At 40.8% G+C, this 15,955-nt stretch overlaps 1 protein-coding gene across 1 annotated transcript in view; it reads left to right on the top strand.

Annotated features, from left to right (window-relative positions):
- Positions 1-8,224: 8,224 nt before the first annotated feature.
- Positions 8,225-15,955, top strand: part of LOC147458217 (uncharacterized) — a gene marked incomplete at its 5' end in the record, with an annotated part of 40,331 nt that continues 32,600 nt past the window's right edge. Inside the window, 3 exons of the mRNA XM_086513412.1 lie at positions 8,225-8,357; positions 8,726-8,743; positions 8,827-8,905. Coding sequence (XP_086369538.1) covers positions 8,225-8,357; positions 8,726-8,743; positions 8,827-8,905 — 230 coding nt within the window. The remainder of the gene's footprint in view (positions 8,358-8,725; positions 8,744-8,826; positions 8,906-15,955) is intronic.

A 15,955-nucleotide genomic window follows, 5' to 3' on the forward strand; every position in this document is an offset into this window, starting at 1 on the left:
GATTGAGCTTGTTTAGTCCATCTCTCTTGTAAATTAATTAGTAAAATCATGAAATTCCTTAATCATCTAAGCAAAGTAATTAAGTTTAGAGACGGTTTCCATAGGATAAGTAAAGTATTACCCATAAAATTGCTAGGTCTCGAAGGAAAAATCTAAACCCTTGCATAAGAAGGACCCTTCAATGATTCTAATCTGCCATTTGGTTTGTTATGATGCTCTCGGACCTTAGCTCTTTTTCTTCAAGTTTAACATTTAAATTAGTGAGTATAAATTGGCCCCGGTTAAGAGAACTAGCTTCGGTGGTGCCCACGACTGCGAGGCGGGAACGAGCAATGTGAATGGAAAGGGAAAAGCTCCCATGGACGAACAAGCACCGGCCATCTCACAAGCCATTGACGAAGAAATGGAAGAGGTAGGTCACAATTTTATTCAGTTGTTTAATTAACATTGCACACGTTTAGCTAGGAAAGAACATATCCCCAAATATGTTGGAGAAATCCGACGGAAATCTCGGCATTTGAATTCATTGTACATTTAAGTCTAAGGTAGGAAAGAAATGATTGATGGATATAATGTTTGCAATAGGAAAGAATGTCTATAGGGAAAATTTAGCTCGACATGTTCATTCTATTTCCAATGTTAAATTAGTCATGATCCCCCTACTGATCACAAGGGGCAGAGTTCCTCGTTAAGGGCTCTTGAATCCACGACTTGATTTCTATGCGGTGGATACCCACGACTTGCTTTCTATGTGGTGGGAACCCACGTCTTGCTTTCTATGTGGTGGGAGTGTCCATGCTGTGCTTTCTATGCGCTGGACATACCTAGTTGTATGGACAACTAGGCGACAACGGGAGGAGTAAACTCTCGCTGGAGGGGGGATGTTGTACCTCCAGAACATTGGAATTTTAATGAATAAGTTTGATTATAATTTTTACTAGAATACTGTCTTGGTGCCGCTTTGCAATACTAATTGAAGGGCTGTGTTAATGAACATTGTGATTCAGAATTTAATCAAGGAATGTTTATGTTGAACAATCATTGTGGTAGAAATTAGGACACACAAGGAAATGTGAGTGTGGGGGTGGAAAGTGGGGGCTTGACTCAGGTTGCCAATGCCTATGAGAAGGGTGGTCCCGATTGGTCGGGAACTCTCTGTCCCCATAGTGTTTAAATTGATACTAGTAATACTCATTGCCCCTAGAGCGGCGAAGTCTCAAGTGTACGTGCCTCTGAAACATGGGGAAAAAGGCACTCGAGGTTTCTCTCCTCTTGGAAGGTGGGTCTTAGGATCGCTAGATAGGTTAAGTACGCTTCCCCTCCGAGGTGGAGCTAGATCTCATTGCTAGTAGGCTCGAACTCGACTCACTTTGTGATGAGAGATCGTCCACTAGTTGAACCCTGAGCCACTTTGTTTGCTTCCGCTATAGATCTAGTGGCCACCAGGTTCACCATCAGATCCGCCGTTTGATACGGTGGGGTGGGGACCTCACATTAGGTACCCACTTATACCTGAGTGTAGCGGACTTGACTTCTTGTGGGGTCTTCAGTACCCATTATTGAACTTGTTTGCCGTGGATATTTGCTCTTTTTGTGGCTGTACTTTGCTTCTTTGGTTTCCATATCCATGTCCTGTAAAGTAGCGGTGACTTTTGTTGAGTAGGTGGATGTAATGTTTTTTCTTTAAGGTTGTCAGCGATGTGTACCGGTCTTTCTGGCACCCATACTTGTTGAGGTTGGTTCTTGAGCCGGCTCTTGGGTACCCAAAATTTTTTTACTCCTTTCATAGGCTGGCTAGAAGTAGTCTTTAATGGAGCAGTGGTCATATTTGTGACTGATGAATTTTGCTTCCAAGATGGGAAATCACTGAGAGATCCTTTCCATTCTTCCTTACTATCTGCAAACGGTATTCTTAGTTGTTTGCCTTTAAGTGTAAGTTCCAACATTCGGGCATCCCAATATTGTACTGCTTTGTAGGTTCTCATCCAGAGAACCCCTAGTATTAGGTCGTCATTCATGTGTTCAAGCGCAATACATATGAAGGTATGCGGGCAAGAAAATCAATGAACCAAAATATTTAAGCTATTTTTTCCTAGTGTTGGAGTGATTTGTTTGTTATAGCCTTTGGTAGTGGCTCGAGAGTACTCAAAGTGATTGAGTAGTTGCCTTGAGATAAGTTGAGTAACTGACAACATTGACTTGATCTCCCGTGTCTGCTAAAGCTTTCAATTTGTATCCCTTTTTCATATTCATGTTGATCCGCATATCAAGACCATCCATCCACTCATTATCAGTCTCTACCTCATCCTCAGCTATGGGATGAACTTGGAGAGTATTGAGTGGTACATCTTATAGAACAAGTTTCCTTGCAACTTTTTGTTTTAGAATCCGAATGCGAGCCTTCTCCCAAGCCTTGTCTATTACCTATTGTCGTTTACGCTTTCTTTCCTTTGCTGCGTGCATTCTCAAGGAAGATCGTATTTACAGAGCCGACATCCACTAATCCAATTTGCCATAATTTCTCCGTCTAATGTAGCTAACTGGACTGCACTGCTCGATGAAACATCTTCAACGAATATACTAAGACTAAGTCCCCTGGTTTGAAAACTTTGGGCAGCAATTGTGAGTCAAAGAAATGTTTTGTTTTTGTTTTTGTGCATAGATGTGAGAAATGGCCACTAATCATTGTTCATCTAATTGTTCCAAATCTCCAAGTTGTTCCAACAATTTGTGTCCCTTCCACTCTAACTTAGTAGCAACTCTGAGAGTGGATAATAAGAATTCCATTGGCAAGATCGCATCCAGGCCATAGACCAAATTAAAAGGAGTTGTGCTCAAAGCTGTTTTGAAACAAACTCAATAAGCCCATAAATCAGAAGGAAGATGCATTTCCCAGTCTGTTCTGCTTGAACTAGCAATTTTAGCTAGTACACAACTCTGAATTTTATTCATATGTTTTGCTTGACCATTTGCTTGAGGATGATAGGGAGCGATTTGTTATGGATTACCATGAACTTATCTAACAAATCTTATATCACCTCATTAAGGAAATGTGATCCTCGATCACACACAAGCTTAATAGGAAGTCCATACCTAGTGAATACACATTCATACAAGAATACAGTCGTAGTTCTAGCATGATTCTTCTTGGTGGCGCGTGCCTTAGTCCACTTGGTTAAGTAATCTATGGCCACAATAATATGGTGTACCTAAGTTTTGTAAGTTGGTGGTTGGATTGGTCCTACAAATTCTATACCCCACTTAGCAAAGACTCGTTCTCCCATCATAGGTTGCAATGGCATATTGTCGGCCCTTATTGGAACTTGTTGGCACTTTTGCTCTTTGACATGCATCGCATTGTCGAACAAACTCTTTTGCATCCACAAATAAAGTTGGCCACTAGATGCCTGCCATCAATATAGCTTTGATTGTGGTTTCATAAGAGAAGTGACCTCTTGTTAGACCTACATTTGCTTGTTCTAAAATACAAAGATATTCCTCCTCATTTGCACACAATCTAAGATGTTTGCCTTTCCCTCGTCGATAGAGCTAGTTTCCAATCAAGATATAGTTGGCAGCTTCCGTTTCTATTGCACTCCTTCATCTTTTACTCATGTTTTTAGGAAGATTCTGTTGGTTAGATATTCTACCAGGTAACCGCTCCACTGTGGTGTGGTTGCAATGTGGAATAACGTGGCATGGGGTATGGTGGCTCATTTACTTTACACTGAGAGCACTCATTCACATATTGATGAACTCCCTTCTTCATGATGGGCCAATAAACCCCCAACCAAGTTAATCGTTGTAAGGTTTGGTCTTGTGAAAAGTGTAGTTCTACTTCTGTGGTATGTGTTTCACTCAAGTAGGCTTCTTGTTCCTCAAGATTGATGCACAAGAACAGGATTTAATCTTTGTTTTTCCGATACAACCGTCCAGCCAGCAATTGATACAATGCATATTTCGCATTCAATCGTGGTGTAATGGGAATTGGTATTTGAGAATCTACTTGTGTGATGGTCATTAGGGTCACAAGGTTTTATGACCATCGTGGAACCATTTCCACAAAGAAAATATATGCATCTGGCAAATCATCGTCTACCCCTTAGGTGCTTCCCCTATTGTGAATCTTGCCAGATAATCTGCTCTTTGGTGTGTGGTGCCTTTTTTAACCACCACTGTGAAGTCAAATTCAAGTAGGATGATGAACCATCTTACCTTTTAGTATTGCAGGGTTTGTTTACCAGACAGAGTAAGTCTTGATGGCCTACAAAGAAGACAAACTTGTTGGCTAAAAAGTAGTGTTGGAATTTCTTGACCAAATACACCATACTAAGGCCTTCTCTTTTTGTGGTTGTATAATTATTTTCTGTCAGGTTTAAATGTTGGCAAGCATAGGAGATAGGAAAATCCACAGTCCCCTCTCCTCGCTTAGCTAAGATACAGCCTGTAGAAAAATGTGAAGCATCAATGTGTACATGAAATACTTTGTCCCAGTCAGGAGCTTTCAGTATTAGTGTTGAGGTCAAAGCTTGCTTAAGCTTTTGAAATGACTCTTCACATTTGTTGGTCCATTCAAAATAAGTGATAAAGCTATAAATGGGCTTAGCAATCACAGCATACATGTAGATAAATCTACGATAGTAACCACAATGTCCCATAATTGCCTGAATCTCTCTGACTGTTGTTGGTCTAGCCATCTCAGCAATAACTGCTACTTTTTCCATGTCTATGGCTATGCCATTTTTAGACACAATATGTCCAAGAATTTTGTGTTCTCTAACCATAAAAACGCATTTTTGGCAAATCCTATATAAGCGACATTTCTCAAAGACACATCGTAAATGCTCAAAATGACTTTCTCGCTTGGTGGAGTGCACACAAAGGTCATCCATGTATACTTCTAAGAAATTTTACACATATTCCTTGAAGGAATGGCTCATCAGCCTTGGGAATGTTTTCGATGCATTGTTCAAGCCGAAGGGCATGACTCTATAGGCAAAAATTCTCCATTTTGTAGCAAAGGCTGTTTTATGTTGGTCCTTGGGATCTATTGTCAATTGATTTTACCAAGAGAATCCATCTCAAAAGCTATGAGCTTCCTTGCCATCTACCCGTTCTAGCACGTGATCAATGATGGGAAGAGGATAGCTATCTCGTATCATGATAGAGTTCACTTTTTTGAGATTTACACACACTTTGAGTTTGCCATTTTTTAAAGGCACCACAACAATTGTTGATACCCAATATGTGTGTTCTATCTCATAGATAGTTTTTCTATCTCTTCTTTGATTTTTTTGGCAAAGGTCTCATTATACATGTATTGTCTTTGTCGACTTGGCTTGGTATCATCTCTCATAGGGATAGTATGTTGGCATATTGTAGGATCCACTCCTTTGAGATCTCTATATGACTATGCAAGAACATCTCTATATTCCTTCAATGTCCTTAATGAAAATCTCTTCTTCTTCTTGCAACAGATCCATAGCTATGTATTTAGGTCTCGGCTCTTCTCCATCTGCTAGGTCAATTCGTTTCACATTTTTCAGCCCTTCATAGGATTTCCATGATTCTGTTGACTATCATAATGGTTGCTGACAACAATCATGCAATCTTGCAAAGTGTAATTTTTATAGTGAGATGGAACATTGATTTTTCCATGTTTATCACTATTTGATTCCATTTTCGTTGTCCAAATTTCTTTCAACATCCTTTTCAACTCTTTGGATTTAGCCTTACTACGCTCTACTTTTTTCATTGGAGGCTCTTTGCACTTGGTTGTTTCAATCTTATAAATTTTTGGTTTCTTTTGAGTTTGTCCCTCTTTAAGTGCCAATTCGGGATACCTTCCAGTTACCTTGTCTTTTATGCAATCAATAACATTTACTTTCATTAAGAATTTAGTTTTGGTATCTCCAACGGCTGTTTTGTGATTTTCTTCGTCAAGTTTTTTTCTTGCTTTCTGCAGTATCTCTGTTAACGTCTCCAATGTTGGTTTGGAAACTCAAGAAATCTTTCTTCCCCTCCTTGGAATGGAAGTTTGGCCTTACATGCTCTTTTTCTGAGTCTGATTATTCATTTGTAAATGACTCTTCTTCCAACTTGTTCATGGCATCATAGTAGTGATCCGAAAAGACCTGTTGCTCCTCAATCATCTTATGAATACCATTTGGCTAGGGACTATGTCATAGCCTTCTGCATCACATAATTGTGTAGGTGTTGATTTCATTGACACGTACATCCATTGTGGCCAGGATCTGAGTCCATTCAAAGGGTTCAAACAAATGCTCAAGGAATGGTTCCGGTATATATCCTGCATTATTCACTTCTATGTCTAGATTGTAGTCTTCCCTTTGCAAACTATCCAAGTGAGAAGCCCCACACATCCAAATTGGGGTGTCTTTATGTAAACGTGAAGGTAGTTTAGTCTCTACAGAGGTCTCAGAGTCTAATTCTTGTATTGGTGTCCTCACGGCATCCTTGTAAGAATGATCTTTCAAGTTTACTCGGTAATTGCTCCTATTTGTTTCAGGTAGAGATAATCATTGTCCCAATCTTGAACTGGTTGTATCTGTCTCATGAATGGTCTTCCCAAGATGATTTCATAGTTGAGTTTCTTTCCAAAATCTATGATGGAAAAATTTTGTTGGTAGTCAATTCCGTAGGAAGTGACTATCACATTCTCAAGTAAGCCCATTGGTTTCTCTATGCATCCATCTGCCAATTGTAGTTTCATTCTTGTTTCTGTAATTGTAGGTTTTCCCCAAGATTCCCAGATAGGTTTGGTTGCTATGGAAATGCTTTCCCCACTATCTAAAACAGCCATGGTAGTTATATCATTGTATTGTATTGTAAGGGTAGTGTTTCCCTCATTCCCTCCGCAGTAGTCCCTTATCTTGTTTATAGGTAATGACCTGACAATTCTAGTATGTATATCTTTGTTTTGAAATTTTTCCAAGTCCATTTGAGATGCCTCCTTTAGGCCCATCTTTTCCATCATGGTGGTTTGTATATCTCCCCACAACTATAGTTTTAACCCAGTAGTTCTCCCAAATTGATTGTGCATTGAACTAGTATTGGCAAAATGGATTGTAGATTAGCCACATCCAAGTTTTGTCTTGGCCTTTCTAGTTTGTTTTTTTTGTAGACCATTGATTTTTCTTCATTTTCTCCTAAGTAGGATGGTAGAGTCTGCAAAGTTCCAGGTTTTGAAGAGCCTAACTGCTCAGATCCCCAATCTCCATATAATGATTGTTTATCCAAATCCATGGGGAATATATCAAACTGAACTTCCTCAATTGGAGCTAATTTCAATGTTATGCTCCCATTTTTGCTTCTCTAACCCTTTTCAGCAGATAGTTCAGCCAATCTCCTTCAACTATCAGCACCTCGTCCCATCCTTCCCATGCTCAAGGGATCTGCGCCGGCGCAGATCCCTTGGGTCTCTTGCTTTAGAGATTTCGGCAAGTCCTTTTTTGAACTTTCAGCTTCTGTTCTCAAGTGATCTGCGCCATTGCTCAAGGGATTGCAAAGCAAACATTGCTTAAGGGATTTCGGCACGTTGCTCAAGGGATCCTTCGGCTTGTGAGAAATTTCAGCTTCTGTGCTAGCTCAAGGGATCTGCGCCGACGCAGATCCCATCGGCCATTCAACTTCTGCATGTTCTTTTATTACTTCAAGGAGACAATTCTCACAAGCTTGGGCTTTGATCAAAACAGTCTCAATAAACTTCCCCATGGGTGCACTCATTAAATTTTCTCAAGGGATCTGCGCCGGCGCAGATCCCTTCGTCCTCGTTGAAATTCAGTTTTGAGCTTGTAACATTTGTGTAAACCGAGACAGTTTTGAGTCCGCCAAGCTGTCGGCCACTTTCAAGATGTCTTGTTTTCTTGAGATCGGCCATTGCTTTGGATGCTACCGTGAATTTAAATGTTTTATTGCAATGTTTTATTTAATTTAAGTAGCCCCTTGCTCGATTTATAAGTTTTTAAATTTAATAGCTCAGACTACGCAGTTTGAAAAGACACTTTGCTCAGACTACGCAGTTTGAAAAGATCCCTTGAGTTAGCGTTTATGGTTGAAAATTCTCATGTGAGGGGTCTTAACGACTTTCAAGTTTTATTTGAAATTTTGTCGTGCGTGCAAAAGAGATCTTGGCCAATATTTGATATCATTAAGTCAATAAAGGTGTTTGATAGTGGTTTTTCTTTAACTTTCTTTGTTTGCTTTTGATATTTTGGCAGTCCAAGGTCTAGAGGAAGTTCTCGTAGGAGAGTCCTTGATACCACGCCTATTGGAACATATGATTCTACAGACCAAATCAGTTCTGTGTCAGTCACGGAGTTGGGGGAGGGCCATGAGTTGCTTGAGGATGATGTTTTATCTCCTGAGACAGGACCAGGTTCTTTACATGAGGTGGATCCCGTTTTGGCAGCTAAAGAAAGTAATTTGCAAATTGTGCCTTGGGAGATAAGAGATGAGGTTTCTGCAGCCAGTGAACCGAAAGATGAATCCAATGCATTTACACATAAAGGTGCCGATATTTTGGCTTCCACTAGACTCTTCAGCTGCTTTGAGTGTCTGCCTATTCCACTTTGTCGTCTCTATCCATATGCCAGAGTCCGAGGCTTGAGAGATGATTTAAGTGGATTGAAGTCAGCGTTTGCAAAAGAAGGCTACATGCAAGAAAAGGGGTCCTTCATTGTTTCCTTGTGGACATGTCAAAAAGAGAAAAAATTTATCTCAGGTGAAATTAAATTTTTTGTTTTACTTTGCAAGCTATTTTTGCTTGTATTTTTATTATGTTAACCAACATTTAATATTATGTAGATGAGGTGACAAATGAGTGGGATCCACTTTGGATAGAGGTCAATGATGAGTTTGAGATGGAGTTACAAAGCAACCCAAAGCTATCAGATCTTGTGGGCCACATGTTCTTTGTTTGGGAGGGGAACCATAGAACAGTGGCTTGGACTCAAGCCATTAAAGAAAAATTCTCTACCTTAAAGGATAAGCACTCCAGAGTTCTTTGTACGATTATAGATCCAACCAAAGTGCCTGAGATTGCCTTGCTCAGCAGTCTTCAGAGAATGAACTTGTGAGAGCTCTTTGATAATTTGGAGATTGCTTGGAAATCTAATCTCTAAGCTTTAAATGCATTATAAGTTATTCTAATCTTTTTTTTTTTGGTGTTATTAGCATGAATTCCCACTCTCTTGTTACTACACATCTTCGAGATGAGATTGTGAATTTGACTCATATTTGTGCTGCCGATCCTAATGTTTACTTAAAAGCTCTTCCGAAGAAAGATCAAAAATTGATTGCAGATGTCAGAAAATACTATTCCAAGGGGGAGGAACCATGGTATCCACTCACACGCAAATATCTTGCACGGCTTGTGTACGATGTAAGTAAAATGCTTTCTCTTTCTTCTGTGTTAGTTAGTCATTTAATTCAGCAATGACTGTATTTACTTTGTGTTGTACGATAGGTGCAAATGACCAAGGAATATAATGCAAGGGTGGATCAACTCTCTCGCGAGAGTTTGTCTGAGGAGGATTTAAAGAAAGAGCAGGAGACAAAATATCACGATCTTACTACAAAGTATAGTGATAAGATTGGAAAGGTATTCTTGTATGTTTGCAATATAATCAGAGTCTTCATGGGCACAATCTACAAGGTGGATGTACACACATTTGCTTTAGACACAACCTTGTAATTGGCTCTAGATGCATCAAGAACAAGGATTTACTGACTAACAAGTATAGTAAGAGCTAATGTATTGAGAGCATTCTAACAATCCAGAAATGTGATACTCTTTCAGAAGAAGTGTGAGCCTCTTGACAAAAATCTGGTTTTGGAAACTTGTTGGTGGCATATCCTTACTAGAAGGAATTAGCATTGCAAGCTCCAGAAAAAAGAGTAGGTCTTGGGATTTGATGTTTTTGTTGGAGAAACCTTTGCAAAGGATATGCTAGGTCTATTTGTGACATTCTCTCATTAATTCATATCAAGCTCATCAGAGAACTTTAAAAATAAATAAATAAGTAAAAAAGAGTTGTAGAACACATTTGGGAAATGATGATTATGGTATAATTAGTAAACCTACTATGGTAAGGGTTAGTTCATAAGAGGGTATACAAAAAGGGTAATTTAAGATAGCACTTGAAACCAAAGGTTATTTTAACTAGCATTAAGATTCTAGCCAGAGGAATTGGATTATATAGATGGTCAAAATGCCGGATTATAAGCGGATTGCAATTCAAGGTTTACAAATAGATATAGAAGGCATGGATGAATATTTTCTGCAAGAAAAACTTAGTCATGGGAGGAAAGTTTTTAAAGAACCAATCTATTCTTACCTGCATACAAGTTGTCCTCTTTTGCTACTTTAAACAAGTCTTGAGTTCTAGGAACCGATGCATTTTTCAAAATGACCTCTCATCTATTGACTTTGACGGGCATGGCATATTTTTGCCATATCTGGAGATTTTTCATTGGGAGTTCGATCTCCATCTTGGGCTATGATTCATGAGCATATGCTCAAAGCCCGCCCACGTGATCTTGTTTATAGGCGGAGTGGCAAGTCAGTTGCTTGGGCTGCAGATTTTATTATTCTAGACCTTCCTTATGGAGGTTTGATTAGTGGCTACGATGTCAGTCCCATGTGGGATAGGATCACAGAGGATCATGTTCGTGCGGGAATTCATCTCACATGGAACACTTTATCGGACTCGGGATGGTTGTTAATCATGGCCTCTTTTGCAGGTTTGTAGTCTTTCACCACTTTAAAGTACGTGTTTCAGGTTCACATCTAAAGGTTAATTATTACTCATGAGGTGATTTGTATTTTAGGTGATTCACTTCGATGGGTAGAGAGGTTCACTATTGCCTCCGACATGCAGATTTATCGACGGATAGTGGTGCTTCATCACACTCCTTACGGATTTATGGAGACAGGAGGAGATAGAGTTGAGGTGACCACTATTTTCTATTGGGTGAAGGAGAAAAAAAAATTATTTGTAGTGTTGAATCTTTTATACATGATATCATTTTTGTGTGTGTGTGTGTGTGTGTGTGTGTAGTTCGAGACTTCGATGTTGTACATGGTGCATCGACGGGGACCCACACCACCTATTTACACAACAGAGAGCATGTCTTGTTTTCGAGCACTTGGCATGAGGCCAACAGATTCCATCATGCAACATTATATTCCAGGCACCTCGATATGCGTTTCGATTGATGGGGTTCCTTGGCGTGGATCATTACAGAGGAGCGCTACTTTTTTAAGTGCTTTTGTGGAGATGCTATGCAGGAGTAGAGGCATATGCTTGGAGTTTGGATGTGGTACTGCACCTATATTGGCGGCATGTGCGGCTTTGGGACGAGTGTGTGGTTCACTGGATTCTGATGATAGCATTATAACAGCTTTTTTGCATTCTATGTTCCATAGCAAAAAGAGGAGTAGAGAGGAGGCTTCAGCTCCTGCTGACTTGGAGGATGAGGGTGATAGGCCTATGGGTGGAAATCCTTTTGATGACTAGTGAGGCTCCCATCCCATAGCTGGACTTTTTATACACTTTTTGGATACTCTATTTGTGTTATGGTTTTCTGATGCCATTGTGTGTTTAATCATCTCTAACTATGTCTTGAGTTTAATGTTTGCATAAATGGTTGTGAACGATATCATTGCACTCATTTGCTAGTATATAATCATTTTTGTTTCTTTTGTGAAGTAGATTGCCCGTGTACGTCGAAGCGGAGGCAACACGAATGGCGTCGGATAATCGCTTTGATTTGCAGCTTCTCGAGCAACCTCACATGCGCAATATATATATTGATGATGAGTGTGACTCGTCATAGGATTTGCTTTTCTTCATAGGAGCTTTAGTTAGAATATTTTGCAATGTACTTTGTCGATATAGAGATTGTTTTGGTTGTCTTAAAATTCTTGTATGGGTCAAGGTTAATTGATTGATGGTCTCATCTTTTTTGGTTGTCTGAAATATTGTTCTCTCAAGGTTAAAAGGTTGATGATCTTATCTTTCATTTCGTTTAATTTATCAATTTTGTATCAATGTGTCGTGTTTAGAATTTTGAATCAAAGAATCCATTTGTAAGAGGTTCTTTTTTCTTTTGAACTCGCTCGACTTTTTATATCGCTTGAATTATTTCGCTCGCCTACTCGCAATACTCGGAGAGTTTAACGCTCTCAAATTAGATCATGACTGTAAATTTCTCACTTATGCCTACCATTAGAGTCATTTGAAGCTGATCAGGACGTACATATATGATGAAATTCCCTGTTTGATTCCCTTGTAATTCTCAATTATGGTAGAGGGAGGTTACCCTCTTTCCTGCTTCCTTATGCTTGACTTATTCTTGTCGAGAGAGAAGCCTGTTTACTCATGGATGAGAGAGACCCTCTTGCTTGCTTATGTATGAGAGAGAGAGCCACCTTCGTTCTCCTTTCTTGCTTATCCTGCTTGTAAACTCCTTGCTCTCCCACTTCACCCTCTCCTTGGTTTGAGAACGAGAGTGTTCTCCTTCGAGCTTCTCAAAGGCCGGGGGAGAGAGAAAGAGCCGACTTCCGTGTCGTGTCTTTCCCAATACGAGCAAGAGAGAGAGCGGGAGAGAGAGAGATTTTCTTTTCCTCCTAACTGAGGATGAGAGAGAGCAAGAGAAAGCTTTGCTTCTCTTTTCTTACCCTTCTTCTCCTCTCTTTTCCTTGAGTGCCCTTCCGATCTTCCTTCGTTCCAAGCTTTGCTTCCGGAGCCCTCTTCCTCCCTCGACTCCCCTCTGGTTTGCTTGCCATATCCTTCATGCAAAAGGCGTTTTTGTATTATTAGCATGCCCCCTCCCGTCGTTGCTAGGGAGCATAAAATACTACCCCTGGTGATGTGGCACCCCGAATTTCGACCTCCTCCAAAATTGCCGCGAGTGGCACCGAAAGGGAGCGCACAGGCCTGATGGGCGATTTTCATTTCATGAGGGAGCACGTCCGAGCTTCTGAGCGCATGCTACGAGCAGATTTCCTCCTTCGCTGCCTGCGCCATTCTTGCTCCTTTCTTTTCTTTTCCCATTGTCTCCTTATTAAACCCCTATTAGGCCCTTATTGGGCGGGTGCCCTTTTCTTTTTTAATTGTATTGGCCTCCTTAGGCTTCCACAGGCTTTTAAAACACAAGCAAAGGTAATTGTATCTAAGGAGAGTTCTCAAATTGAAGCCTATCAAAGCATTTCAATGCGGCTTCACCTTGGCCATCTCGAGCATACCCTTCAATAAGCACATTCCAAGTGAGTACATCCCGAACATGAAGCTTGTCAAGCACTTCTTGTGCTTTTCCAAGCACATTACATTTGGCATGCATTAGGCACTTTATTTGGCATGCGGCATCGATCAAGGATTTGCTCCGTAAAAGAAAAGAAGGAATCATATTTGGTACACATGCCGGCCAAGGCAATGCCAAGCACGACATCTCTCTCGAGCATTCCTTGACTACCAATATCTTCGTGAATTTTATTGTCCATATCAGCATCTCGAATAATGCCAAAATTACCCAGCCCAACAGTGCCGACACCCGACACCGGCTTCTGCCTGACAAGCCGTAAATCCCTTTAGACTTCTCAAACTGCATAAAATGCATACAAACCTTGCTGAGGCTGAAAAACTCCAGATGGCACTCCGACCGAGCGGACCGAACTGGTACGGAGCCGGCCCCTGGTGAATCTTTAACGAGTAATATCTTGGCAACCGGAACTCCGATCGCTGATCTGAAAAGACCAACACGCGCCGCAAAGTGATCACTTCAAGCCCGCACATTCATTTCATTTCTGTCACCTTAGCTGCAGTTGCCTAATCCGGTATGGATCTACATTAACTCCAACTTCAAGCTGCCATAACTTCTTCACCGTAGCTCCAATCGATGAGCCGTAAAGACAGGCCGGTAGAGCACTTTAAGCACTACAATTATAGATCATAATATCCCATCTGTGCTCACTTCAAGAATAGTCATTTTTGACATCATTAAGGTATCAGTTGGCCTTTTAAAGCCGCATCTGGCATACATTAATCATTAAACTTGGCCTGTTAACAAGCCATGATCACTTACCATTAATCAAGTAGGCTTTCAATAATCTTGATATGCATCTTCTTGACATATTTCTTAGCGTGGGAGCGGAGCTCCACGACAACGCGTAGTATGTCTACTTTCTCTGATTTTGATGAAACTTGACATGCTTGTGGCCCTTGACCTGTGCAACATGGCTATGTACTTGGAATTTGGTTTGGACATCAAAGAGTGCAATTTTGAGCAGATTTAGGCTTTTGGCTCACAAAATGGGTAGGATGTCCTATATGGATGGGCAAATGATATCCAATTGGATTGAAATTTGATATATAGGCTTCTTATACCATGTAAAAGACTCCCATGATGTCAATTCCTGCATAGAAGGTCAATATGACCTTGGAGACATCCTACGCATAGGATGTCCCTTATCTTAGAATGACTTGATTTTGGTTCTGTGGGTAGCCCTTAGCATGTAGAACATGGCCCTGTTCTTAGATTTTGATTTGGACAAGGATTGGTGTTGTTAGGAGCATGTTTAGTGCTTTTAGGCTCAGAAAAGTGCATCTTTGAGGTTTTGGGGGCCAAATGGGATGGGTCTGGCTTGAAATTTGATATATGAGCTTGTGAAGATGTTATAAAGATATGTGGAACTCAAAAACACCAGTTGGAGGTCAAATAGGGCATTTAGACATCCTTCGCGTAGGATGTCTATTTCACTATTTTTCATATCTGACTCCACAGTTAGCTTGACAATGTGATAATGAGTATATTGTGCAAGTTTCATGTGATTTGGACTAGTTTTGGTAGGTCTATGACCCTTTATTGCCTCTATGCTATGACTTCCTGTTTTTTGATGCATATGAGGTCAACTCTTGTCCAAATGTGATCTACGCATAGGCCGTAGTGGCATCTCACATTTGGACAAGAGTTGACCTCATATGCATCAAAAAATGGGAAGTCAGAGCATAGAGGCAATAAAGGGTCATAGACCTACCAAAACTAGTCCAAATGTGCCACTACGACCTAGGATGTCTTGTCCAACCCTGAGCAATTCTACGCATAGGATGTCTTCTTATGAATTCTTTTGGAGAAGTGCTACTAGTATATGCCCTTAGCCTCCCTGAGTCCCCTTCAAGCCTTATTTCAATAAAAAAGTCAAAAGATAGATATAAACTCCCTGTTTGGCTTTCAGAACCTCTGAGTCGTTTTCTGACTCTTGGGGTGCTTTTCGGCGATGAAATTTCTTGATGTTAGTCTCCATAGCTTCATGGTTCCTTGGGGAACCTTGCCATATGGTTTTTGTTGGCTTTGGCTTCACCGGAGCTCCGTTTGGCGATTTGTCGCTCTAGAAGCACCCGTGGTTGCATTTGCATGCCGTCGATGACTTGTGGTGGTCTACCACCATAGGACTTGGTTGTTGATGGTCTAGGCAAGCCGCTCGTGAAGTTTGGTGGCAAACAGACATCCGGTTTGGCCGTGAGAGCCAGTTGACGCGTTGTGTGTCCGATGCCGTTTCTAAAGCTTAGTCCTGCTTCGGGTCGCCTTATGGACATGTGGGCTATATAGCCTTGTAGAGCATGTGGAGATGCTCCTACCCATGAGTTCTGGTAGCATTTGGGCGACTTTCCACCGATTTAACACTTGGTGGCCTCTTGCAGGGCTTGTGGTGTAAGGGCTTTTCCCAATGGTTTTTTGCTGCCTTTGTGCATTCAAGAGTGGTCTCCTATGCTAGGGTAAACCCCCTATGAAGCCTTATTGCTATTGGGTTAGCCGTTAGGTGGCTACCTCTACCTGTAAGTCTCTACTGCCCGTTCCCCGTGTGAACCCTACACTAGTTTTCGCGATAAAACATCAAACATACGCGAAAAGCTCAACGTGCTGAGCCTACCTC

This window comes from Adiantum capillus-veneris, chromosome 5 (genome assembly GCF_014529385.1).
Source record: "Adiantum capillus-veneris isolate H3 chromosome 5, ASM1452938v2, whole genome shotgun sequence".
Classification (NCBI taxonomy): domain Eukaryota; kingdom Viridiplantae; phylum Streptophyta; class Polypodiopsida; order Polypodiales; family Pteridaceae; genus Adiantum; species Adiantum capillus-veneris.